The 26,066-nt window shown below is 42.0% G+C and overlaps 1 protein-coding gene across 6 annotated transcripts in view; it reads left to right on the top strand.

The window, feature by feature from the left end:
- TRABD2A (TraB domain containing 2A) overlaps positions 1 to 24,007 on the top strand; it is a 95,695-nt gene extending 71,688 nt beyond the window's left edge. For 2 of the 6 annotated variants that reach the window (XM_038125694.1, XM_038125692.1), the window contains 3 exons: positions 1,415 to 1,505; positions 8,361 to 8,612; positions 22,663 to 24,007. In XM_038125694.1, the coding sequence (XP_037981622.1) occupies positions 1,415 to 1,505; positions 8,361 to 8,612; positions 22,663 to 22,849 (530 nt within the window). In that variant the 3' untranslated portion in view covers positions 22,850 to 24,007. Of the gene's footprint in view, positions 1 to 1,414; positions 1,506 to 8,360; positions 8,613 to 9,193; positions 9,233 to 12,108; positions 12,818 to 19,278; positions 19,466 to 22,662 lie in introns of those variants that run through there. The other 4 variants (XM_038125696.1, XM_038125693.1, XM_038125695.1 and 1 more) reach the window with 4 other exon arrangements.
- Positions 24,008 to 26,066: the final 2,059 nt, after the last annotated feature.

The raw sequence follows: 26,066 nt of genomic DNA, 5'->3' as shown, positions 1-26,066 counted from the left end.
GTTGCAGTGTTCAGTTAAAAGGTTTCATTTGAGCTAGATTGGTTTATGGTCTTAAGCTCTGGGGGAGAGCTCATCTTGTGCTCAAATGGTACCATCCAACTCATGCCTTAACCTGGTACATCATAAGCACTTTGCTGTTGAGGTGTGAGAAACTGGAATTTTAGTACTCCAATTCATTCAACCCCTTTTGGAATGAAAAATCATTAAACCCTTGTGTTAAATCTCCTTATATTCACAGCACTGTTAGAATTTTCTTTATAGCTTCTTGCTTTCCCTGACTACTAGAATAATTCTGTTAGTTTTATTGCAATATATTTATGAACAGTATTATCAGAAAACAGTTCTTCTGGAGTTACTTATCACAGATGTAGATGTACACAGATGCACTGTGTACATCTACAGAAGCAAGGAATCACTCCAATGAGTACTTTGCCGAAGGCCAATTTTAATATATGTAGGCTGTTAAGTGAAGAAATGTTTTATGAAAGCTGGATCTATGAGGGAGTGTGCAAGGCCTTTGTTGTCTCTTTATTCTCTCCTTCTTCTGCTTCTCAGCAGCCTGGTCTGATGACAGGTTAGAGTGATGGTGGAAGATATTCTGTGAGCAGAGCATACAGTCAGGAAAGCTCCTGCAGTCTTTGAGTAGTCTTTTATTCACTATGTTGCCAAAATACAATCTTACCAGCCACGACAGCTGTCTGAGAATGGAGTAGAGATGTAAATCACACAATTAGAGCAGAACTATCTAAGTTCTTCTAAAACTAAGTCCTTTCATCAGCATGGCTGAGGTCAAGTTTCTGGCCCCAGTGGCATATAATGAAGAAATTGATCAGTTTGATTATCTAAGTCATTGGCTTTCAGAGTGGAGAGTGTCAAAATGTGGCCAGATTCTGATCTTCTTTGCATCACCACCAGTGGTAGACTCACTGCTGATCTTGAACAGGGGTGTCCAAACTTCATCTCTTATTCCCTCAAGTAATCCACAATGGCCTGATAATCACAGAGTCAGGTTGAAAAAGACATCTGAGATGATAAAGTTCAACTTTTGACCAATCACAACCATGTCAACTAGACCATGGCTCTAAGTGACACATCCAGTCTTTCCTTAAACACTTCTAGGGATGGTGACTCCACCACCTCCCTGGGCAGCCCATTATGCAACTGTGTGGGACCAGAGCAATTGCAATCACATCTGCATTTTAGAGAAGCAGAAGGTAGTAATTGGAGTGACCTTGGGAAAGTTCAGCAGTCACTCATTAGAGATCCTGTATTTCTGGTGCGTGTTATTGGGGACTGATAAAGCCTTGCCTCCCTTGAGTGTGGCACACCTCCTGTGATGAGGAAGGACTTTGTTGTTCTTCTCCCTCTTTCCATGTGTTGGTGAGTTCTGATGTCATTTTTCTTTTAACTGCAGGTCACTTCATGGGCAACAACACAGTGATTGATGTTTTGAGGAGACAAGGGTACGAAGTAGAGCACACTCCAGCTGGACAAGCCATCAACAAGTAATGCATGCTTTTACCTAGCTGAGCAGCCATTGGGGGGGAGTTTGTAAACAATGATGAAGTAGGAAAGGTAGCTGGAATTATAAATAAGAGGGAGCTAGACTTTTTCTCTTCTTCCCAGCAATTTGCTTTTCTCTTCCATGAGCTAGTTTGGAAAGGGGATTTCATTTGGTTTTGTTTTGTTGGTTTTTTTGTTTGTTTTTTTTTTTTTTGTTAGTTTGTTTTGTTTGGTTTTTTTTTGTTTTATTGTTGGGGTTGAGGCTCTTTGGTTTGGTTTGTTGTTGTTGGTTTTGCGGTGGTTTTTTTGTGGGTTTGGGGTTGGGTTTTGGTAGGTTTTTTGTTTGTGGGAGTTTTTTGTATTGTTCTTTTTGGGTTTTTGTTGTTCTTGTTGTTGTTAATAAAATTACTGCCTTTGTATGTTTTTAATTCTGAAATGAACAGCCACAAAGTATGCATGCTTGGTTCATCAGATCTGGATGCTGTCTTGTATCACACAGGCTCCCAGGTTTCTTTTTCCTCTCTTCTATATGTTTGACTGCCCTGTCTTTTAATAATCCCCTTCTTTTATACTGCTATTTTTTTATTCTTTCTGTTTACTCTCTCCCAGTCTGGAATCTGATTGCCCAGAGTCTTTGCAAGCTCTCTCTATGACTGATTGCTCTCAAGTCCCCTGTTTTCCTCTGCATTTTTAAGCTAAGGTACTTGTTGTTCTGGTTCATCCTGCAGCTGTCCTTTGGGATATACCCTTCCTGCTTCTTTTTGTCTCTCACTGGATGCTTTTATCCACCTCCATGGTTTCAGTAACTAGAGAATGCCAGATAATCTCCTCCTCCACTCTACCGAGAATTACTTGTGCTTTGACTCACCTCTTCCTGGAATTCTTGCCACCAATTTAGGGTCTGCAATCTTTGCTTTCCCCTTCTTGACTCTTACCAGACATGTAGCTGTCAGATATACTCCCTCTTCACTCCTAAAAACCACAAAGGAGAAAATTGGAAATTGGTCCCTCTTATAGTACTGTTTCCCTTTTATCTTCTGTGCTGGGCACAGTGTCCCTACAGGCTCTACAGGTGTGATGCAAGTTAGTAACATCTGCTTTTCTCATACTCTGGTTGCTTCATCTTTCTCTTTATACCACCTTTGCTGTTGCCTGAAAACATGATATTGAAATTCTGGCAGGTCATCTTTCTGCAGTGATTCTTGACGTGGACATACATCATTAACTCTACATGCACTGAAAAAAACTGACTCAAGGCTTAGCCCATGATTATATGAATGCCAGCCCCTAACCCTGATTCTACCAGTGGGCATGTTGTCTGACAATGAGAAGCACCTGTGCTTAAGCACAAGACTTAATGATTCTGTGACACTGGAGTTGTGCTAGAAAATCCAGTGTATCAGTGTTTACAAGGATGGTCAAAACAATCAAATGAACAAACAAAATCCCCAAACCCAAAACAGCCTGCATTGATATTTTCATGTTGTTTTTTTCATTCTTAGCTTAGGTATTCCTAAAAACAGCTGCAGCAGTTTCTTAAGGCTTAAAGAAAGATAGCTTAATAGGTACTTGAGGATAAACAAGATCTGATACTGCTCTGTAAAGATGTAACTGTAAGGGCAGACAACTGAATAAAGGAGGGATAGATTTTCACTTATCAGGAATGTTGATCTCAAGGTTACTTGGAGTAGCTGGGCACCCAGATCCATAGCCACATCATGGGAGTTCATTGTGCAGCCTCTTGTGCCTTTGAAAGCCCTCAGTTTGACATCAGTTGCATCTTAAACCTCTTATTAGGACTATTGGACAGAACATCTTCCCTGGAATCTTGATATTTAACCTGAGTAACAAGATGGCACTTCACTGTTAGCATTTCTGGGTGACCTGGAAACAGATTAAAAAATATTAAATACATTTTAAGAAAAATGTGAAGGAAAAATGAAAGGAAAAGAGCATTTAAGGTTAGGGAAAGGACCTGTGGCAAGGGTGTGTCAGAGTCCTAGGGCTTGGAAGGAAGATTTCACTTGATTGCAATCCTGGGCTTGTTCTAGGATCAAATAGCAGAACAGCCTGTGACAGTAAACTCAATGCTGATCACGTAAATGTGGAGCTGTATCCAGCTATTTCCTATGTAGTGCTGCATGCAGTCCAGTCAGTACCCGTGGACTATTTCACTGTTCATGATTGAGACAGGCTAAAAAAGCAAGTGGTTGAACTAGACAGAGAGTTTAAATGACTGCTCTGGCGTCAGACACAATAGGGATATTAGTTGAGAGGTTCTAAAACACAAGAAGGAGGAAGTCTGCAGTCATCTCCTTTCCCTCCAAGATGACATTTCACTGTAGCAGCACAGTCTGCTGCTTCTGAGCTCTGTGCTAAACAAAAAGTTCCTTGTGAGATATGTTGTAGATAATCTGTGTGTAGGAACCAATAGGGATGCAGGATAGTCATGTCCATTTTCCTGTAGCAGGCGCTCTGAGGTACATCTGCTCTGAGGTGCCTGAGCTACATCTGCTTAAGGTGTACTTTCCATCTGCAGAGCAAATGGGGTGGATTCCCCTAGTTAGAGACAGAAAGATTCCTTCTCCCTGGTTTCTCCCAGGCAGGGAAGGCAAAAGAGGTGCCCCAAACAGGCAGTATTGCAAAGGACAGTTTATGCATAGTACCACAAGTTCAGTCAAGCTCCTTCTGACTTACTTTGGTCTTTAACAGTGGTTCCTGATTTTAGAATGTAGTTATATACTGTAGTTATATATTGTAAAATATTCAACACAACCACAGCCATAATTAAGGTGCTTTCTGACTGTCTTGTAGCTGCTGTGATGGGAAATTGGCCTGGGGGGAAGAAGGATGGGCTTTTGAATCTGTGCCTTTTCCAGTGGTCTCTCGAAGAATTGCCTGCAGGAACCATTGCAAAGGAGGTTTGGTATATGGATGTGTCTGAGGCTGCATCTATCGGAATAAGTGTCTGGCCATGCAGGATGCAGGTCCTTTTCTACCTGTAGTAGTGCTGGGCTCCAGCACGGTGTGGTCATGGGTTCAGAAGGAAAGGTTGCACGTAGCGTGGCACTCTAATCTAGAGGGCGGGGTGCTGCCCACTCTGTGACTTAGTTAAGGAACAAAACAGTGAAAAGAAAGGGTGGAAAAGGAAATAATGGGCAGAAGACCTTGAAACAGATTAAATCAGGTTGCTGCAGAGAGCTAATGAGGGGTCATCACTCTGCAAGGTGGAGTTAAAGTGTGGATGATGTGAAGGAGCTGAGGAGGAGAGTTGAAGGGTGATGACAGTTCACAGGTGATAAAGTGTGACAATGTGTGACACCACAGTGATTGTGAATGAGATTGATAACCAGGGTCTGTTCTGCAGCAGACTCTCTCATATAAACTTCAACATGTGATCACTCTGATTTTCCTTGCAGTGAATAAGACAAATTATCTTCGTTTTCCATCTGCTCTCTCGATGTTCTAATCCACAACTTCATTTCCCCTTCTCTAGGAACTACCCTCTATTTGCTATCAAATAAGTGTGCATACATTGATGGGCTAGCTTTAAAACTGCACCCATACTGAAATATGGTGCCCATACTCTGCCTCCTTCCAGACCACTTCCTTTTCATGTCATTGGAAGCTGAAAAAGGAACACAGCTCTGGGGAAGTTTCATCGATTAAAGGCAGGTTTCTGCTTGGTGGTCTGTGGTTTTCTGTTACTTTCCTGAATTTCAGCCCAAGCCAGTCTGCACTTTCATTACAGAAGACTGTTGCATTTCTTCTCTTTATGAAGTAGCCATAAAGATCAGTCAAATATTCCTGCTAGGTTCTATATATACACAGAGTGGTTTGAGTTTGTAGTTTTGTCCAAGATGCTCATAAACAAATAACGAGGGAAAATTGTTCAAAACAATGAGAAATGTGGGCCAGTAAAGCCATGAATGAATAGGACGCTGCAGACTGCCTGCCTTAAAGTAGAGATGAGATGTTGCTTGCTCTAAAAATAAAGAAACAGCTTCAGTAATCAGGGTGAAGCTGATTGTTGTTTTTTTTCAATTTATGATCTTTGCAGGAAGCTGAGTAGTCATACCCCTGAGAGCTTTTTCTGGGAGCTCAACTTGGGGTTTCCAAGATTTGTTTTGTAAGACAATTTGTACATGCCCATAGTCCCAGTGACATATCCCACTGCAGGTCCTTTGAAATTCCCAATATGCTGCCAGCCTAATACAGGATCTGGGCAGCTGGGAGGCTAAGGCCTGACTCCCACTGCCTTGTTACTTGTTATAAATGTGTGCAAAGCTCAGCTCTGTTTAGGAGAGAGACGTGATTTCTCAGTTTCTTCCCCTTCATGTGAACCTCCATACTTGTCCATAAAAATAAGACCACCATTTCATGCTCCTTGGTGTACTTTATCTGAGTGGCAGAACAGCATTACACCCTTTTGCATTCAACCTAGAAGCCAATGCCACAATCGTATGCTGAGCTCTAGTCTCTTCTGTGCCAGACATGTCCTCTGATGCGATGTTTTGTAAAGGCTGTGAATCCACTGCTTTTTACTATCTGCCTTCATCAAGAAGAAAATGAGAAGAGAGTGAACTTGGTGATGCCAAAACTAATCTGCTTTTAGTTGGTGCAGACTAGATGGCCCAAAGGATTCCTTAATCACAGAATCATAGAATGTTAAGGGATTGGAAAGGACTTCAAAGATCATCTAGTCCTAATCCCTCCGCCATGGGCAGGGACACCTCCCACTAGACCAGCTTGGTCAAGGTTTTATGCAGCCTGGTTTTGAAAAATGCCAGGGTTGCAGCGCCACAACCTCCCGGGCAACCTCTTCCTGTATTCACCACCCTCACAGTAAAGAATTTCTTCCCAATACCTGGCCTAAATGCATCCCTTCTTCAGTTTGTGTCTGATACTCCTGTCACTATAATTCCTGACAAAGAGTCTCTCTCCAGCTTCCAGTAGGACGCTTCAGATACTGGGAAGTTGCAATGAGGTCTTCTCTTCTCCAGGATGAACAGCCCCAGCTTCTTCAGTCTGTCTTCACAGGGGAGGTGCACCAGTCCTCTTATTGGTGTTGTGGCCTCCTCTGGACTTGATCCAACAGTTCCATGTCCTTCTTATGCTGAGGACCCCAGAGCTGGATGCAGGGTTCTGAGTGGGCTCTCACCAGAGCAGAGCAGAGGGGCAGAATCCCCTCCCTCGCCACGCTGCTCTGGATTCAGCCCAGGATCCCATTGGCTTTCTGAGCTGTGGGTGCTCATGGCTGGGTCATGTTAAGGTTTTCATCAACCATCACCCCCAAGTCCTTCTCCTCAGGGCTGCTGTCAATCACTTCTCCACTCAACCTGTAGCTGTGTCTGGGATTGGAACAACCCAGGGAAAGGACCCTGCACCTTCCCTTGTTGACCTCCATGGAGTTTTCACAGACACACCTCTCCAGCCTGTCCAGGCCCCTCTGGATGGTATTGCTGCCTGCCAGCGTGTTGACTGCTCCACAGAGCTTGGAGTTGGTGCCAAACTTGCTGATGGTGCCCTTGATCCCACTGTACGTGCCACTGGCAAAGATCTTGAACAGCAATGGTGCCAGTACTAACCCTGGAGGGAAACCACTCATCACTGGTTTTCATGTGGACAAGGGGCTGTTGACTCCAACTGTGTGTGTGCGGCCTTCCAGCCAGTTCTTTATCCACCAAGCAATCCATCCATCAAATCTATGTCTATCTAGTTTGGAGACAAGGATATCATGTGGGACATTGTCAAACGCTTTGCCTAACTCCAGGCAGATGGTGGCAGGTTGCTCTGCCAGATCCATCAATGCTGCAGCCCCATCAGAGAAGATAATCAAATTTAGTAGGCATTGTTTGCCCCTGGTAAAAGCCTGTTGACTGTTACTGATCACCTCTTTGTTTTCCGTGTTTATTTTAGTTTTCAGGAGAATCTGCTCCATGATCTTGCCTCACACAAGATGTGAGACTTTTACTTTCTCCTTTTTAAAAATGAAGGTTATATATCCCTTTTTCCAGGTATTGGGAATTTTACCTGCCACAAGTTTTCAAAAATGATTAATAGTGGCTTAGCAACTTATCTGCCAGCTTCCTTAGAACACACAGATGAATCTCATCAGGCCCCACACACTCAAACCTGATTCTCTCCTACATTGTGCTTACGGCCTTCATACTCCCATTTGCCTTTCCTGATTTGGGCAGTTTGGCTGGAACACTTGCCATTGAACACTGAGATATAGAGGTCATTGAGAGCCTCAGCCTTCTCTGGGTTCAGCATACAACCAGGTTACTGTTAATGGTATGCTAAGCCTTTCCTGTCAAAGGTGGTAATTTTCAAGACGTGTCTCTATAGCCATGGTCATAGTCTATGGGCTAGCTTGTTTCTTACCTTCTCCACCAGTCAGAGGTGCTGATCCAGACCTGGTTTCACCAGCTGGTGTTGTTTAGTTGTTTTGTTTGCACCTTCCCTTTGTCCCCCAAGTAAGTTTGCTCTGGGCAGGAATGTTGAAAGGAATTATCTGGTCTGTGTTCTGCAGCACATCAGACTGGAGTGTGGTTTGACTCTGACTTAAAAGTGATTCCGTTTTTGTCTCTTTCTAGATATGCAAGCTTATTAACAAAAATCCAGACTGCATTCTTTCCTCTGACAAAATCTTTTCCAAAGATTTTTTTTTTTTTTTGCTAAAGAGCACTATTTTGATGATAAAATCAATATTGACTTAAGGAAGAGGGAGCAGGAATACACAGCAGAGAAATGAGCATTCAGGGAAAAACATATATTTTATAAGTATGTGCCTTGATATAGGATTTTGCCTCAAAGCCCTTTTAAATGTTATCTGTGTTCTCTCTTTCTTCCAGCCAAAAATCTCCCAAAACCTTGTTAGCCTTTTCATCATCACACAGTCCCTATGTCATGTCCCATGAGCTCTCACTGCACCCCCAGAAGGAGGAGGAAGAGGAGGAGGAAGAGTTCCTGCCTCACCTGCTATTCCCTGACAGCATTGATGTGCTCATGAAAGTAGACAGGAAGTACAAAAAGAAGAAGAAAAAGCAGCAGAAGAAGCAAAAACTGCGACAGTTTAATGATCTCTGGGTTCGCCTTGAAGAAAGGTAGCTAATGGTTGGGGAGGGGGAGGGTGACTTGTCAAACTGGACTTTAACTTAGATGGTTTAATACAGACCTTCAAACTTCTGCAGGGGTAGATACATCCTGTGGACAGGATTTGTCCTGCTCCACTGCTATGATTCTTTCTGAAGCATTTGCATGAGGTTTCATGTGCTTTTAGTGGCAAAAAAAAAAAAAAAACAACTTTATTTTTTTTTTCTTTGCATAGTTAGATTTGTGGAAAACTAGGCATAAAACAAGTGGAAGTCCTGTCTAGATCATTCTGCATTTGGGTTTGAGGGATTGTGAGCAAATTGCAGTCCTCTCTTTCATGGAAGGCTGGGTCCAGTGGTAGATGGTACAGATCAAAGCCTTGGACCATTAACCAAAAGCTGCTGCATATGAGGAAACTATCATTCTTGGCATATGTTCTCCTTGCACTTGGGCAATATTCATGCAGTATTTTCAGTCTCTGTATTATTTCAGTCTGAAAAAGCATGACAGCCTAATGGATGGCAGAGTTTATTTTTTAAAAATAGTGTGTTGTGGGGCAGATATTCACACATATCCCTTACTTTTCATCCAGAAAAGCTTACTAATTTACCAGAACTACAGCAACACACAGAAAAAAAAAATCAGTAAGTCAATTTCTTTCATTACCTATATTAGGGCCTGTGACTGAATGTATACCTTAATGTTTCTCTCCTGTCAGATAACACACACGCCCAAATCTGCTTTCTTTTGTACTTTGTGTGTTTGTATCTCTGCCATACTCATCTTGAAGGCATTAAATTTTTGTGATACCATAGACAACCAGACAGGTAGGGGTGATGGAAAAAAGTCTGACATTTCTTGAAATGAAGCCTGTATATTATTTTGTTTTTTTCCCCTCTGAAGGATACTTCTTCTTGTTCCCCAAGTTACTCAATATAGAAGAGTTCTCCTATACCTTTCCTATCACATCCCTGGATCCTAGTTGTACCACTGCAATGAGTGATACATGGCTCAGGCTGGCCAAAGGTGACTGCAGCAGCTGTTCTCTTTGAGGCATTCAGTCATTGTCAGATCTTTTAGACCACATTCTCTTCTTTGGTCCTTCCTTCAGCCTTAGTATAAAGTATTTGGGAGACAAATGCTCATGTAACCTGTCCTCTGACAGACCTACACACAGTCCAAGATTCACCAATATAACAAATCCTATACTGATCACACTTGATTTTGTCTCTTAGTGTACCATTTACTTTCTATTGATGTAGTTGATACTAGCTGATTGTGAATGGATTTTTGGAGTTTCTGTTGCTAGTCTGTTTAGTTGAAATGCTAAGGAATGTCTGTCTTGACCTCCTCTGTGCCTCCACAGCACCATGTTCAGTGTTTCAATTGCAGTTGCTCCCACAAAGCTCAGGGAAGTCAGTGGGCAGTGACTCTAAGACACCTGTGCACTTGCGGTATCAAGCCTTCAGAAGAAGGGGGAAGATGGGAAGATGTGCTACCATGACCAAATTGAAGGCACATTAGGGCTGCATACTAGATCTGAAGTACTGCCAGGCAAAAAAGCAAAGCAAGTGATCGCAGCCTAGGAAACTGCTGCATAAATATGGGAGCAGGAAACACTGCTTTTCTTTTCTTCTTTTTATGTGTCCTGTCTTCCCCTACTATTTCAGTTGTCCTTTGTGCCAGAAGCTTACCCTGGTGCTAGGTGACAATCGCTTTGTAGGGGCGACTCCTTAGCAGCAGAGAGGAGCTTAAATGTCTGGAGATGGCGATGTTGCATGGCAGTGCTGGGAAAGACAAAGGATGTCTGGAAGATTGCTGTGCCCATAGTGCCGAGGGAAGCCAGCTGTCCCTCAGGCAGGAGCCCCACCCGTGCGCTGGGCTTCTGTAAAGCCTGCTGGGCTGGGCTGGGCTGGGCTGACAGCCCCACCTCGCGGCTCATCCCTTCCCAGGGAAATCCCCAGCAGCTCTGGGCTCTAGCTCGCCTGTGCAGGGCACGTCTGACTGGGAGTCTCAGCCCTTGCTCTAAACATTCCTCAGGGTGTGCAGATACAGTAAAGCTGTCGAGTTTCTAACGAATGGGCCATTCACAGCTTTCAGGTTTACAGATGGACTTGATGACCTTAAAGGTCTTTTCCAAGCTACATAATTCTATGATTCCTCCTGTGAGCCTAAAAATGTGAAAGGTGAAGCTCAAGTGATTTAGTAGTGTTGTAGTTGCACTCGTCAGAATGGCCTTGGTTCGTGCCCCTGTATGCATCATCTGCTGGCTGTATTTCCTTGATGTGCTGCCAGCTGGCTTCGCTCTTGCCATTGTTCAGATCTTCTGGGGAGCCCTTTGGGTAAGGAAGAGTAAAGTGTTTTTAAAAAGGAGAGTAATTGCCTTTAATTTCCCAAAGCATTTTTGCTTAGTGGACTGACAATAAAATAAGACAAGAATGGTGCACAGCAGCAGGGGATTGAGTGCAGAAGAAATTATTCAGTTTTTGTATTTGCCAGGTAGACTTACTTTTAGTTTTGTCCAGATTTGTCTTCAGGTTCTACAGTGCTCTACAGAGCACCATGAGGTCCTGGGGGGGGTATGTCACTCGCACAGCTGTGGTGTCAAGCATTGCCTTCAGTCCATTGCCAAAGAGAGCAACAACCTGTGTAGTATCTGACCCTTCTGACCCTTGGCCTGCTGTGGTGTGTGATCTAACTCAGTTCAGGTCAGTTGGCATTAGCAGCCTGGAGCATACAAATTTCTCTCCTCCATCATGGATTGCTGTTATGAGAGTTCAACTTACGTATGCTCTAATTCAGTTCTTGCTCATCACGATGTCAGAGTATTCTCTACCATTGGGAGATACTCTGAAATGTGGTGATCTAGGATGTGTTTCTGGAACCCATTCTTCCTCTGCTTGAAATACGTCATGTAAATCTCTCTAATTCCTGACCTGTGGAAGAGATAATACAGTAGAGGAACAAGGTGGGTCTGCACTAAGGTGCATGAAGCGTGCCTGAGGAGGATGTACTCAGAAAACAGGTGCTTCACTGCGCTCAGCAAGTGCCACTGCAGTGACATGCCACTGCAACATCACTTGTTTTGCTCTTTTCTCTTTTCTGCTTAGCTGACAGAGGGTAGGAATATGGTCATCTTACCCACCTGACTGACTACATGGGAGCAATGAGCAGGTGGGGTAGACTTGAGACCAGTATTTTAGTGCTGTCATCATCCTCCTCAGTCTCTCCGCTGTTCCCCCTCAAGTCTACTTCACAGTTTGACTGGGTAGCACCTCATCCTTGTGGGCTGATGTGGGAGCTGTCCACATGTGTGAGGAAGGGACAAAACAGCGCTCTGCCATTTAGGAGGCACAGACTTTTGGTGAGTGTGTAACTTGTACAAGAGACCATTCACATGGACCCAGAAGACTGACAGTGGGTCACAGAGGTTGACCACCTCCTGCTCTGTGGCTGTTGGGCAGTTGTGGGCTGGGTCAGGACTGATGTTCTTCTCTTGCCTTGCAGTGCTACTGATCCTCCTCCGCGGATCCGCATCATTAATGGCTACATCACAGTGGAGCCCCATCCCCGGGGCCATGGATGGTCCAGCCACACTCATGCAGACACCAGCAGTGCTCACCAGATTTCCCATTCTCTCTTCCTTCCACTGCTGACTTTGACTTTGCATAAGATAATGCTTCATTGAAACACAGGAGGACCCAAGCTGCAAGACTCTTGCCTTAAAAATAAAAAAAAAGGAACTTAGGCAAAAAAGAAATAGAAGACTGTGAATGGGACACCTGTTCTTTGGGGTGTTCTTAAACTGCTTCCTTTTCCTGAGTCTGGATCATTAAGTCTATTAACTGGTTTGACCTTCCCAATAGAGGAGAAGATATTTTAATGAAAGTGTTATTTATCCTTCTCTTGCAGAAGAATGATTTCATGTTATCCCATAATACTTTGGGGAGATTATAATGCCGCTATAACATAGCTGTTGTTTAGCTGTTTGAGCCCAGCTAAAATACATATTTTTCACCTTCAGTGCCTTGTAAAAAGATTTACACACCACTGACTTGTTTATTAAAACAGAATATTTTGGTCATATGAGCACAGCTGGGAAAGAGAGTTGGTGTTTTATGTCTCTACTGGTAATGCTTTTAATTCTTGCTTGTTAGGGCTCCAGGTTACATATAAAGGATCATGGCAACACCTACAATAGAATAAAACAGTGAACATTGTGAACAGAATGTGTGTGCTGTCTGTTTGGTGCTATTTAAGACGGGTCCCCCTGAACCTCTAGTGGCCGGGCAAGTCTCATAAGTGTTAATGTACATCTAAGAAAAAAAAAATTCTTTGGGAAATTCACAAATCATAATGTTGTAGTCTTCCAAAAAAAAAAAAAAAGTACTCGGAGGTGATTTTCACAATTAAGACTTAATTCTAGAAAATCCTTTCAAATTTTCTACTATGCTCATTGTTCAGACTTTCCAAAGTGTTTTAAGTCCTTTGTTGTCTGTGTGAAGTAGATGTGTTGTTGACTGTTGAATGTAAAGAAGCTGGAAGTGGTGATGAATTTTCTGTATTTGTACAGGACATTCTCTTGTGATCACACTTAGCTCAATTTGTGAGCAATATTTCAACCCCATCTCCTAGCAGGGTTTCATTGCCTGGGAAGATCTCTGAAGTTTCACCCATGGGTGAACTCAGAGCTACTGTGTGGAGCTAAGTAACTTGGAAAGATAGTACTCATCTGCCCCAGTGAGACAAAAAACCGTCAGGTTTCCTTTCTCTATGCCATTACACATACTTCATTACTTTTTCCATTGACTATAAAAAGTAGTTCTTTTTGATAGCTTTCTGTAGAGCGTCAGGGGAACAACAACAAAGGTTCCAGCTTTCCTAACAGGCTTTTCATCTCTTGATCTCAAATTTCAGTCCATTTCCAGACGGGCTGAGCCTGAACACAGCCTCCATTTGCTGAGGGAAACAGAGAAAGGAGAGGCTAAGTGTCACAGTGAGCAGCAGCATTGTGGGAAATTAAATGTATCTGGGCTGGACTAGAAGACAGCACCATCTCATTGTGATTTCTTCTTACACATAATACTGCAAGACTTTGAGTACCTGAATGCATTCTGGCTTCCTTGGCTTTCACAGCAGCCAGGCTCCCCTGTCTCTCTCTCTCTCTGGTTGGTCTTTCACTGGTCATAGACCTGTTAGGGCTGGAGCTTATTTTCCTTGACCTCAATGTGACCTGAAGGGAGCAGATTGTATGAAGTGTAGGTTGCTTACAAAAATGCACTGCAGGCCTGACAAACAGGGCACATAGGATCATGGAATGGTTTGGTTTGGTTTGGTTTGGTTTGGTTTGGTTTGGTTTGGTTTGGTTTGGTTTGGTTTGGTTTGGTTTGGTTTGGAAGGGACCTTAAGAGTTCATCTCAATCCTGTGGCACAGGTCCAAAGAGCACTGCAAGCACTGGGAGAAAGTTGTTGAAGCACAGTTTTAATTTCTTTTCTCCATTACAAGGCCGCTGTGTAAAACAGCCCCAGGCTGCTTTTTCTCTTTGTTTTCTCATCCATGGTGGCTCCTGAGCTTCATCTCTGTGGGGGTAACTGGGTTGAGTGAAACAGTCATCAGTGTTTTTCTTAGGTTGGCATGAGGAAAGATGGTTATAAAATACTTTGAAATAACAGAGACCTGAAGTAACACTGTGGTTAATTCAGTTCTGGTGGTGTAAATCATTTTATAGCCTGTTTCCAAGTGCCTGACTGTCAGAGAAACAGAAACACACTTAAACTGTGATGGATAGTGTGCCTACAGAGGCTGCATCCTGGGAGTATTTCTGCAAAGTAATCAGATAAAGATGGTTTTGAGGGTCTCATGGACTTGGGTTGGCATCTGTGAACTAAACTAGTGGTTCCAGTCCCTACTTTTCCTTCCACACCAGTTATTGCTGATTGTCCTCTCTGCTACTCCCACCCAGGAGCAGCTGGGTAGTACCAGCAGGAGGTCAGAGGTCTAGCTTTCTACACGCGGATGCCCAGTGGAGGAACTGTTTCTGGAGTCCCAAGAAAAAATAGAGCAGAGCCATTTTGCTCTAAGGTGGCTCTGACATTAAAATGTTGGCCAAGACAGGTTTTCAGCTCTCTGCTAGAGGGGATTTGGAACCAGAGCTCCTCCTGGTGGCTTCTTACCTGCCGCTGAAAAGTTGGTTAGGGAGGCCTTATCTATATGGATGTGGCCTTTTCTAAAGAAATGGTTGTAATCAGATATTTGGATTATTTTCAGATTAGCAGTAGAATAAAATACGATAAAATAAGTCTTTTCAAGTTGCATTGAAGCAGATATTCAGCTGCATGCAGTCACACATTATATTATTGTGATTTTCCACCTGGCTATTTGGGTTATCCTAGGAAATGCATTTTGTATGTCTGATTTTAATGTAGTGGAATGTTACAAGTATGCACTCACTTGGCCCATCCCAGAGCTTGGTAGTAGGCAAGGCTGCAGGCTCTGATACTTTCCAACGGTGGGTTTGGACCTCAGTTGCATGTGGAAGGAACATGAAATTTTGTGCTGGACTTTTGCAGCAAACTGGATAGTTACTTGCCAGTACAGCTTCAAGGATATAAACTCACACCTAAGAGGATAAAATGGACAAAGACCATTAAAAGTACCAGAGCAGAAATGCTTTAAGCAACAACAATCTTGAATATCAGTCTCCTGCCCTGGAATGGAAGGCAAAAAGATGTGCAACACAGGTACCTCTCTCTGTCTTGGGGACTTAATGTTTCCAAGCACTTTGCTGCTGTGCAAACACCCCCACCATGCTGGGGAACTTCATCGCTACATAGACATCCCATCCTGGGCCCTGTGCACGTACACAGACTGCTTTTCCCTCAACACAAGTGCCAGCTTCTTAAATGCCACACAGTGCCACTTGGGTTTTTGCAGTGTTGTTAGCCTGCACTGTTACCTATGGAACTAGACTACAGTAATCAAAACACCACTTGGCAAAGGAACTTATTCTCTAGAAGGTGACTTGGGACCAGTGTCACTCTGGCGAAGTTTGTTCATATTAAAAGTGATACAAGAAAATACGGAGTCTTTGCAATAGGAATCACTAAACATTGCCTAGGATGCATTCATATTTTGCCAAAGAATCATCGGCTGCCAGAAGAGCCTCCTAATTTGTTCAAGCTTTTCCAAACTTGATGCCTACATTGTCTGGATGTGTGGAAGCTTACACACACTAAAAGTACTACACTCAGCAGAATTAACTGCATTGTTTATTTATTTATTATTGTGGGTATACTTTGTTTATTTACTTATTATTGTGGGTATACTTGTCCAATGTCTGCTTGGGAGGTAAAGCTGTAATGTTGGAGTTGTTTCCCACAATAAGACTCGTATTTGAGGAAAATTAGTTAGGCTTCAAAATTCTGAAAAAGTCTTTTCTTTCTTTTTTTTTTTTTTTCTTGAGCCCAAGAACTGATCGGCTGTTAAGGAAATAAGGCAAGTAGAGCAGTTTGCAGAAGAGCTGGCAAATAACGTCTCCAGAGTTCATCACCTAGTCAAAAGGAATGGAAACTGATAATCCATGAAGTGTTTTGGTGTGCCACTGTGAATGAATACACAATAAATTGCCCAGGAATTATGATGTCAGTGACGAAGTACAGTACAGAGATTGGTTTACAGCCTGAAAAATGACCAAAAAACCCTTTCCAAAATTTCAGGCAGCTGCTAAAAAAAAAAAGCTGAATATTCTTCAAATGCCCAGTGCTTTACTGAATTTATCTGCTTTGTCTAGTCTGCTTTCTCTACTAATGTGTTCAAGCTTTACACGGAATTTCTTGCACCTTAATTTCATTAAAACTCAAATTTGTTTTAAAAGTTCTTCATGTTTGCAATTTGGCAACTGCATTTCTTAATGCATCAGTTCTGATTTTTTTTTTATGCAGAGTAAGTGTGCTGTACAACTGGAGGTGTTTATGTCTGTTCTGTATGTGGTAAAACATAACACATTAGAGGTCTCTGTAGCACCTCTACCTTGCTGCGCACAATCAGCTTGGACTGGCATGGCCCAGCCCTCTGTCTATCCACCATTCCCACCTGGATCCCAAATCCTTTTGCATGCTTCATCAGTCTCCTACTCCCCATTTTGTACAGTTAACAGATCCAGAACTCACAGGTCCCATACAATCACAGGTCCCCTCAGGTACCAGCACTGCTCCTCTGCCTACTTGGTACCTCTGCTCGGACCCAGCATCTTCTGCTTGCTGACAGGTGCAACCTGAGGTTTGCCAGGGAAGTGCACCCCACACCTGCACACAATGGGTTGGCAGAAGATACAGACCCTCTTCTGCCCCATGGCAAATGGTGCTATGGACGTGTGCCTGTGACTTGAGGTCTCAGTCCAGCTGCTGGAGCTGAGACCCTGACCTGCTTTATTCTCCCTCACAGTTACTGTTATTCAGGATGCCCACTGTTCTTGTAATGGTGGCTGGTGGCCAACACCACCACCCACTGTATTTAAGGAAAGATTTAACAAAGAGGATAGGAGCAACTTTATCGATTAGGCACGGGGTGTGTCCAGACAAGTGTAGTGACCAACAAACCAGGCTGTTTTGTACCACTTCCTGTCTACTCCCTTTCCTCGTTTCTCCCCAATCCCCTTTCACTAAACATTCTTGTGTAAATTTTTCTTAGCCACGACACCTCTCCCCTTGAACGTCTCAAATCCTCACAATCCTCTTTTTTCCCCTTTTCTTATCAGTTATGAAGGTGGCCATCTCCAAAGCTGGGCCTCGGAGTTTCTTTCAGTCATCCCTCAATTAATAACTAGAAACTTTTAATCCTTTGCATCATCTCTCTTATCTGTTGTCAATCAGGTTTGTCTTTTGTGTTCTTCCTTATCACTTCCCATCTCATTTATTTTCCCTTTTATACTGAACAGGTCCTTGATTAAGCTTAATTGGACAGATGCTCTTACCTTCACATACCTACAGCACAAGATATTTTCCCAGTAGAATGACAAAAAGACTAGTGATTTTTATTGTTGGCAACTTGGATTTGAGTCAGGAATACCACAGGCCAGGGCAAAAAAAGTATCAAACTCACATTAAAACTTCCTTTGCTGAAACCAGCTCTACGTTGCTAAACTCAAGAAACATAACTATATTCCTGCCTTTGAAAGTCCATCATGGAAAGAAAAACTGTAGGTGATGCAGTTGAAAGGGCTAGCATGACACCTGGATCTAATAGATTGTCTGACCTCATGATGAAGCAGTAGCCACCAGCACCTTGCACTGAGCCCAGTGGAATCAAATGACAGCATCTTTTTTTTTTAGCTTACTTGTGGCTTGTAAATGACCTATAGCTCACAGGAACCATGGCTGCTGGATGACTGCCAGAGCAGATACAGGCATACCCTGTGGATTAGAAACTTGTTTGTCTAAAACACATCACTTTTGAATTGATACTGTACCTTTAACCTGCTTTCTCAAGGTCCAAACTGTTTATTAGTAAGTTTAAAATGGACACCAACTGAACAGACCACTTACAGCAGTCAGGCCTTGAGATAAGGGAAGCAAATACATGATGTGTGCCTTTTGTGGTAATACCTATCTGATCTCTGGGATGCATCCTCTTGACCTGACCAAGAGTTGTCAAGGAAGCTCTTGCACAGTCATGGATTGTCCACAATCCAGATGTTCAACCATTCACGCAGGTGCCCAAATGTGCAGTATGCCTCAGCTAACACTAGATGTTGCTCATATACTGCAGAAGCTGAACTCATCACGCAAGAGGAAACAGGCTTGAGGCTCTCGGAAAACTACCCTAGGTACATAGCTATGGGCTTCCTAGTTCAGAATTATTTCAGTCAGCAGTACAAATATATGTCTTCCTCACTTTAAGTGGTATTTATGTCTTCTTTTCCTCTCACCATTGTTCATATCTGGCCAGTCCTGTCTGAATGGTGATTTGAAAGGAAACTCTTACCTGCCTTCTTAAAATTTCCTTTGTTTTTCTTTTTTTTTTTTTTTTTTTTTTTGTTACCTCTGTGTGAAGCAGTGCTACCCAGGGTGGAAAAATGCACACTCGAAGTGGATGTGGCAAAGTTGTTATTAAGCCTTCAGTACATCCTCATATTTTCCATCTTTGTACTCTGTGTCTTGTTCTGTTCATCATCTTGTACTCTCTTGAACAAAAAACTTAAATGGTTAAAACACTGAAGTGGGAAATTGGAGTACTTTGATCAGATTCCTGCTCATCCAGGTATCATTTACCTGTTTTAGATTAGTAGTTTTGCTCTACTTGGGCCTTGCTGTCTCTTTTCTTAAGAAGGGCCCTAGAGGTGCTTCCTCCCCTCACAGGGGTGTTACATTCTTAAATATATATCTGAGTGCTTAAATAGGACTGATAAAATTATGTGGGAGAAAAGTACACTTAGAGATAAAACTATTAGAGCCATCACCTATATTAAAGATGAGAAGTCTCTCCCACAATATTCAGGTCTCTAGAGTGTCATGTATTTGGAGCAATTAGAGGAATTAATGGCCAGTGTACATACAAGTCCTGGCAGCCAATTCCTCTGAACTCTGGACAGACCACTGCTCTTGTTCTTTTGAGGCATACCTTGAAGTCTTTGCCATATGCAAATCCTTCAAAGCGCTTTTCTCATGACTCTTTCACAGAAAATAAAACCACAAGATCCCTGAATTCCATCCAATGTCCATAAGTAAACATCAAGCTGGCTGTATATCTATCACCCTGCTGCTGGAGAGACTCTGTGCTATATCTGCCTCTTTACCTACGAGAGAAAGCCTCTTCCACTCCCAGTCCTACTACCTTTCTTGAAGAAAATCCCCTCCTTCCTGGTGTGCTGACAAAAGGTATCGTCTGTGTTTCTTTGGTTTTACTGTTCTTCTTCTTGGGATTTATATCACTCTTGCTTTTTATATCAGTTATGCTCCCAATGGAACCAAGGTGCTGCATCTTAATTCTTAATGCTATACAGCATTTCAAACACAGACTGTCTGGTTGATAAATCCATGCACTCTGTCAGACATGCTCAAGGCCTGAATGTCTGGCAATTAACAAGCAAAACATATCTACCTAGTGCATGTCCTCCTGTTTACTATTTCGATTCATCTTGCACACAGAAGGAGGTCCTTAGCAAGACAAACTCAATGATCCATTTGTCAAGGATCCCTGACTTTATTGAGAAATCTCACCGGGTCATTTTCTTTCTCTGAACTGATCTGTGAGTGGCTTCTCTGTAGTTAGACTGAATTAGAAAAATCTACAGCACAGACTTCATCTGTTTGAAGAGAGACAATAGAATATTTCACATTTAATTGCTGCAAAGTTAGACAGCAGGATTGTTTGAACTATTGGGTTGTGGGTTTGTCCTGGCAGGCAGCTGAACCAGACAGCCACTTGTTCAGTCCCCCACAGGGACATGGGGAGAGAGTTGGAAGGGTAAAAGTGACAAAACTTGTGGGTTGAGACAAAGATAGTTTGATAGGTAAGACAAAAACTGTGTGTGCAAACAAAGCTTCAGCAGGCAGATGTTCAATTGTCACTGGGAAAGCAGGGTTTCATCGCATGTAATGATTGCTTGGGAAGACAAATACCGTTACTCCCAATGCCCATACCCCTTCTCCATTTTTGTCCCTCAGCTTTATATACTGAGCATGATGCCATACAATATGGAATATTGTTTTGGTCAGTTGGGGTCAGCTGTCCAGCTGTGTCCCTTCACAACCTTTTGTGCACATCCCTCCTGCTCACCGGCCAAGCACCATAAGAAACAGAAGAGGACTTACATTGTTCAAGCACTGTTCAGCAGTATCTAAAACACAGGGATGTCATCACTCTATTTTCAGCACCAATTCAAAACACTGAACCGTACAAGCCACTATGTAGAAAATTAACGTTATTGAGCAAAACCCAGTGCAGTTATGCAGGAAGATATTATACATGCATTTGAAGCCTTATATTTGAAGTTGCCAAAACTTTGTTCTTTTTCTTTAACAGATAATATATGTTTCATTTGTAAGTAGTAATGTCAAAGAAGATCTCTCTCTCACTAATGTCTAATCTTTCTGTTGGAGCAAACAGCACATTTGACAGATATTCAAATGAGGGTCTATTTAGTGCTGTCAATAGTACCAGCAGTCCAGAAGAGTCTGGTTTGTGTCTTTCCCAAACACACAAACCCAAGTGCCTTGAGATTTGTGCATAACACAGAACTACAAGACAGAGCAAGGAAGGTACAGCACATTGTAAGTGTGGAACCTGGAATGTTGAAAGATATAATAATGTTTTAAAGATCTGCATTTAAATCTGCTTCATTTGTAGACTTAAAAATTTAGGGCAAATGTTGTCTCAATGGTTCTTTCAAAACTGTGATACTGACTCACTTGAGGAATATTTTCTATCATGGTCTGAGTGAGGATGACCTGGTGACACCGACTGGGAACTTATCTCTACTTGCTGACATAGGTTTGATGATTAAAGAGGCTGGAGCATCTCTCTAATGAGGAAAGGCTGTGAGAGCTGGGCTTGTTCAGCCTCGAGAAGAAATGACTGAGAGGGGACCTCAACAACATCTATAAATATCTAGGGGAGGGTGTCAGGAGCATGGATGAGACCATCTTCTCAGTGGTGCCCAGCAATAGGACAAGAGGCAACAGGCAGAAACTGATGCACAGGAAGTTCCATCTGAACTGAAGAAGAACTTTGTTACCATGCAGGTGACTGTGCCTGGAACAGATTGCCCAGAGAAGGTGCAGAGTGTCCCTCACTGCAGATATTCAAGACCTGCTTGATCACAATCCTTTGCCAAGGGCTCTGGGATGACCATGCTTGAGCAAGGAGATCAGACCAGGTGATCCACAGTGATCCCTTCTGACCTGAACCATTCTGTGATTCTGTTTATAGTTACAATGCTCAGAACTGGAAATCTCAGTTCCTGAAACAGTACTCTCTGGAGTACAGGCCTGTTCAATAACTGAGCATGTTATTTTTCTTCTGAAAGTTTCTATGACTGATTGAATGTATCTCAAATCTGTAATATTATAGACCTCTTCAGGGTCTCTCTCTTTCTACTGACAAGTTTAGCTCTTTGGTCTGTATTCAGTGGGTATAGGAGTGGGTAGAGAAGCCTATTCAGAAATGTGTAGCACCTGCCTGTGTATACAATACTGAAGTGAAAGCATCATCAAAGCTCTGTGTAAAAAGTAGAAAGAACAGAGAACAGACTGTTCTGCTCTTGGCAGCTGTGTGTGGTGCAGGAACCTGAATTTTGGCAACTAGTCCCAAAATTGCTTTTATCGTGAGGACAATGAATACAGAGGCATAGCACAGGCCTGAGTTTGTAAACTTTCTCAGCTGTCAACAGTTCTTGGCTTTGGCACTTTCCTAAGCTAGATGTGTTTTCATGTATTTAGTAACATCTTATAGATTTCTCTTCCATAAACTCATTCCATCTCCCTTTAGACCCTTGTAATAACATTTGCAGTATGTTTTGTCAAATGTTTCTATGGATGTGCTTGTTCCTATATGAGGAATTACATCCATATTCATTTTTAACCAGACTCTCAGTAACATTTTATGTCTTTGAAAACAGCCAAACTGTTTTAAAATGAAAATGTCCACAAGCACCTTGGGCAAAGACATAATATAGGATATGCTCTGACTGGGATATACTGTATTAGCTTTGGAAACATTTGAATACAAGCTCCTTCATCCTATTCTAGAAAAATAATATTTTTTAAAATGTAGATTTATCTTGGTAAATTGTATTTATTGTCTGGCAGCCCTGGTAGCCAGGTCTGCTTGACATTCAAAATATGTAACACAAACTCAGTGACACGTGTCTTTGTCATATTGGAAAAGGTTACATGGCAGCCTGGAGGAACCTGGAGGTTCCCAGCTCAGACCGCTGGAAAAGGTAATTGGATGTCACTGGCTCAAAGCTCTGGCGTTTTCTGTTAGTTATGTTACAGTTTTGGTATCATAGCTCCTTTGTTGTACTACTGCTTTCACATCATAATCTGTCTGTTGGAATCCAGGGACCTTGGAAAAGAGTTGTTGGAAGAGATATGCCTACACCTTCTGAAGAGCCCCCACAGGGCAGTGGATGCCCTGAGGAGTCTGTGGCCCCTTGGGAAGCCCATGCTGAAGCAGGCTTCTGGCAGGACCTGTGGCCCTATGGAGAGAAGAACCCATGCTGGAGGAGTTTTTTTGGTGGACTTGTGACCCCATGAGGGACTCGCCCTGGAGCAGCCTTTTCCTGAAGGACTACACCACAGGGAACAGACCAGTGTTGGAATAGTTTGTAAAGAGCTTCAGCCTTTGGGAAGGACCCTCACTGGAGAAGTTCATGGAAGACTGTCTGCCATGGGAGACACTCCATGCTGAAGCAGGTGCAGAGTGTGAGGAGTTCTTCCCCTGAGGAGGAAGGAACACCAGGAGCAACATGTGATGAACAGACCACAACTCCCACTCCCTCTTCCCCTGCAACACTGGGGAGGTATGGAGGAGCTGGAGAATTTGCGAGTAAAGCTGAGCCTGGGAAAAAGGGGAAGGTAAAGTGAATGTGTTTCAAGATTTAGGTTTTATTTCTCATTACCCTACTCTGACTAAATTGTTAATATATTAAGCTTATTTTCCCAAGTCAAGTCTGTCCTTCCATGATGATAATTGCTGAGAGATCTCTCCCTGTTCTTATCTCAACCCATGAGCTTTTGGTTATATTTTTTTTCCCTTATCCCATAGAGGAGTGGAAGTGATAGAGCAGCTTTGGTGGGCATCTGGCATCTCGCTAGACTCAACCCACCACAAGCTGGCACAGGTTTTAGAAAGGTAGGTCTACAGCAACTCTTCAAATATTTGACCTTCTTTTTCAGGAAAATCAGAACTACCTAATGTTCTGTGTTGCATTGTAGACTATGACATAAACACTTTAAAAAGAAACTTTTTTTCTAGTTGCATTTACTCTACTCAAACTCACAGATTTTTCCTCCCTTAGTTGGTCTTCCAAGAAAAGCTAGATAATAATAAACCTGAGATTGTGGTTAACGCCACTAATGCCCAACATTGCTCAAAAACATCATTGCAAGTTTCAAGTAGGCCACACATATGGAGATGTAATCATATACAAGCTGTTCTAGGGAAGGGCTGGTAAAATTATGTATGTGAAAAAAAATTAAAAAGTGCACAGATGTTCAAGGTGATTTATTCTTGTATAGCTCTGCATAATTGTTAATTCCTAATAAGGAAGGTATTACACAACTATCTTCTGAGAAGTAATAGCCTGTTTGGTTTTCTCCTATTTCTTATAGTGGTTATGGACTTCCTAGCACTGTATTTAAATGTGTAGGTTTTACTTTTCTATACTTTGAAGCAATCAAATAAATGAAAATTAAAAGCAGCTTTGTTTTACTATTCTTTGGAAATTTCACTAATATTATTTGAAATGCTTAAGTTTTATTTTTTAGTCATGAACTGAACAAATGCTTCTTGCTCCCTGCATCTGTTGAAACTTGGATAATCCTAAGAAAGCTGTATTATACACTCCATCAGAAAATGGCCTTATAACGTATTTCTTAATTTCAACAGGTGTACTGGATGCATTAATTCCCAGTAATCTTCCTAAATTACACAGAGATATTCCTAAATTGAACAGCACTGATAAATATTGACAGGCATGTCATAGAGATTATTACTGGGGTGTAGATCAAAGAGGTACAGAGTTTCTTCATGTACAAACCTGCCCAAGACAACAGTGTGTTTCATTTCTGTAGGTACCAACTCTGCCAACAATTTTGAAAGGTAGAAACAAGGACATTACTAGTGGGACATGGGAATTAGTTTATCCCAGTGTATATTTGTTTATGATTACCTGGGTGCATGTCCAAGTTTGGTTATAACCCCCAGAATTTTATGGATTTAATTACAATTTTTGTTATTCAATTAATGCACCATTGGATTTTTATTGGATACAGCTGTGGAAAGCTTGTATTTATAGTTTTTAACTACTTGTATCCATTTGGGTTGATAGTTCGTACCTGGGAGTATGACATTGACTTGCAGCATGCACAAAATGGGATTGGTGCAGGGTAATCAATGATTGTGAGCTTGCAACTGCTAACTTTTTTAAATACCTGTAAACAGATAATTTAAAATATTCTAATCTTGCATAGAGGTGTGTCTCTATCCAGACTTTGATACCTGCATCATTGTCATCACTTAGATGAACAGTTTGAAATACTTTCAGCTTATGACTTCATTCAGACTGAACTTGCCAAACTGTAACTGTAAAAAATAGTCTCACAGATTAGTAAGAAACATCACAGTTGTACATATGAGCATTTACACTCAGGCTTGGGATGTTTTTGGGTATAGAACTCTTCTTGGATCTATCTTTCGTCTGTGACTGTAAATACTGTGCATCCCGTTCCCACAGCTTGCCATGCTCAACATTTTAGTTCCCTTTCTGCTGAAGTAATTCTCATTGATGATCAGATCAATGCAATTCTTAACCTCTTCAACCACACAAAAGGATAGAAATACAAATTGTACTCAACTTTTCAGGCATCACTTAATTGACAGATACGGGTCTACTTAAGTGTAAAGCATTTTTTTGTTTGTTTCATATTTTCCTAGAAAATGGCAGTACTGTCTAGACTGCAAATACACATACCGGTCCATAGATTTACCAAGTTTGCCACTCTATCATAAAGTTAGTCTATTATTTAAAAAAAACTTTGTAACTATGGAAATAATGGCATTCACTCAGTGCAATACCTTTGTTCTGCATATAATCCATCTGATATATTACCTGTGACAATAAAGTATCCATCAATAAAACTTTCCTCCCCGCTACTCCATGTATGGGAGTTATTCTCAGGAGCAATCTCTATGGCTAGACCTCAAGTTTTTTACTATCAGCCTTTAATTGCATGGCAATATGTTATCTTTTACCACAGGATGTGCATCCTAGCTGTGAATGGCTGCTAGATTCTTGAAAATCTGTAAAAACCAATTTTTTGTTTTGGCCATCCTGGTTACTTCTGCTTTTTTTGAAACTGAAGGAGCTCCTACTGTAAAACAATTAAAATGCCTAACACGAAAGTTCCTAAAAAAGCCATGAATGTGCCTCTTCTCATATGAAGTGAAGTTTGTTCAATGGTTTGGCTCATCCTGGGACATAGTGCTGCTTTGATGAATTTATTCATATTGATATTGAAATTATTTCTCTGGTTTTGCAGTAGGTGATTAAGTTACAGATTATTTTGTACTTATGCACGTGATAAATTTATGTCATATTTAGAATCATATTGTCATAGAATATCCTGAGGTGGAAGGGAAGCACAAGGATTATTGAGTTCAACTCAAGCCCTATGCAGGACACCCCAAGAGTCACACCCAGAGCATTGTCCAAATGCTTCTTGAACTAGACAGGGTAGGTGCT

This window comes from Motacilla alba, chromosome Z, assembly GCF_015832195.1.
Source record: "Motacilla alba alba isolate MOTALB_02 chromosome Z, Motacilla_alba_V1.0_pri, whole genome shotgun sequence".
Classification (NCBI taxonomy): Eukaryota; Metazoa; Chordata; class Aves; order Passeriformes; family Motacillidae; genus Motacilla; species Motacilla alba.
This window is presented reverse-complemented; position numbering and strand designations above follow the sequence as displayed.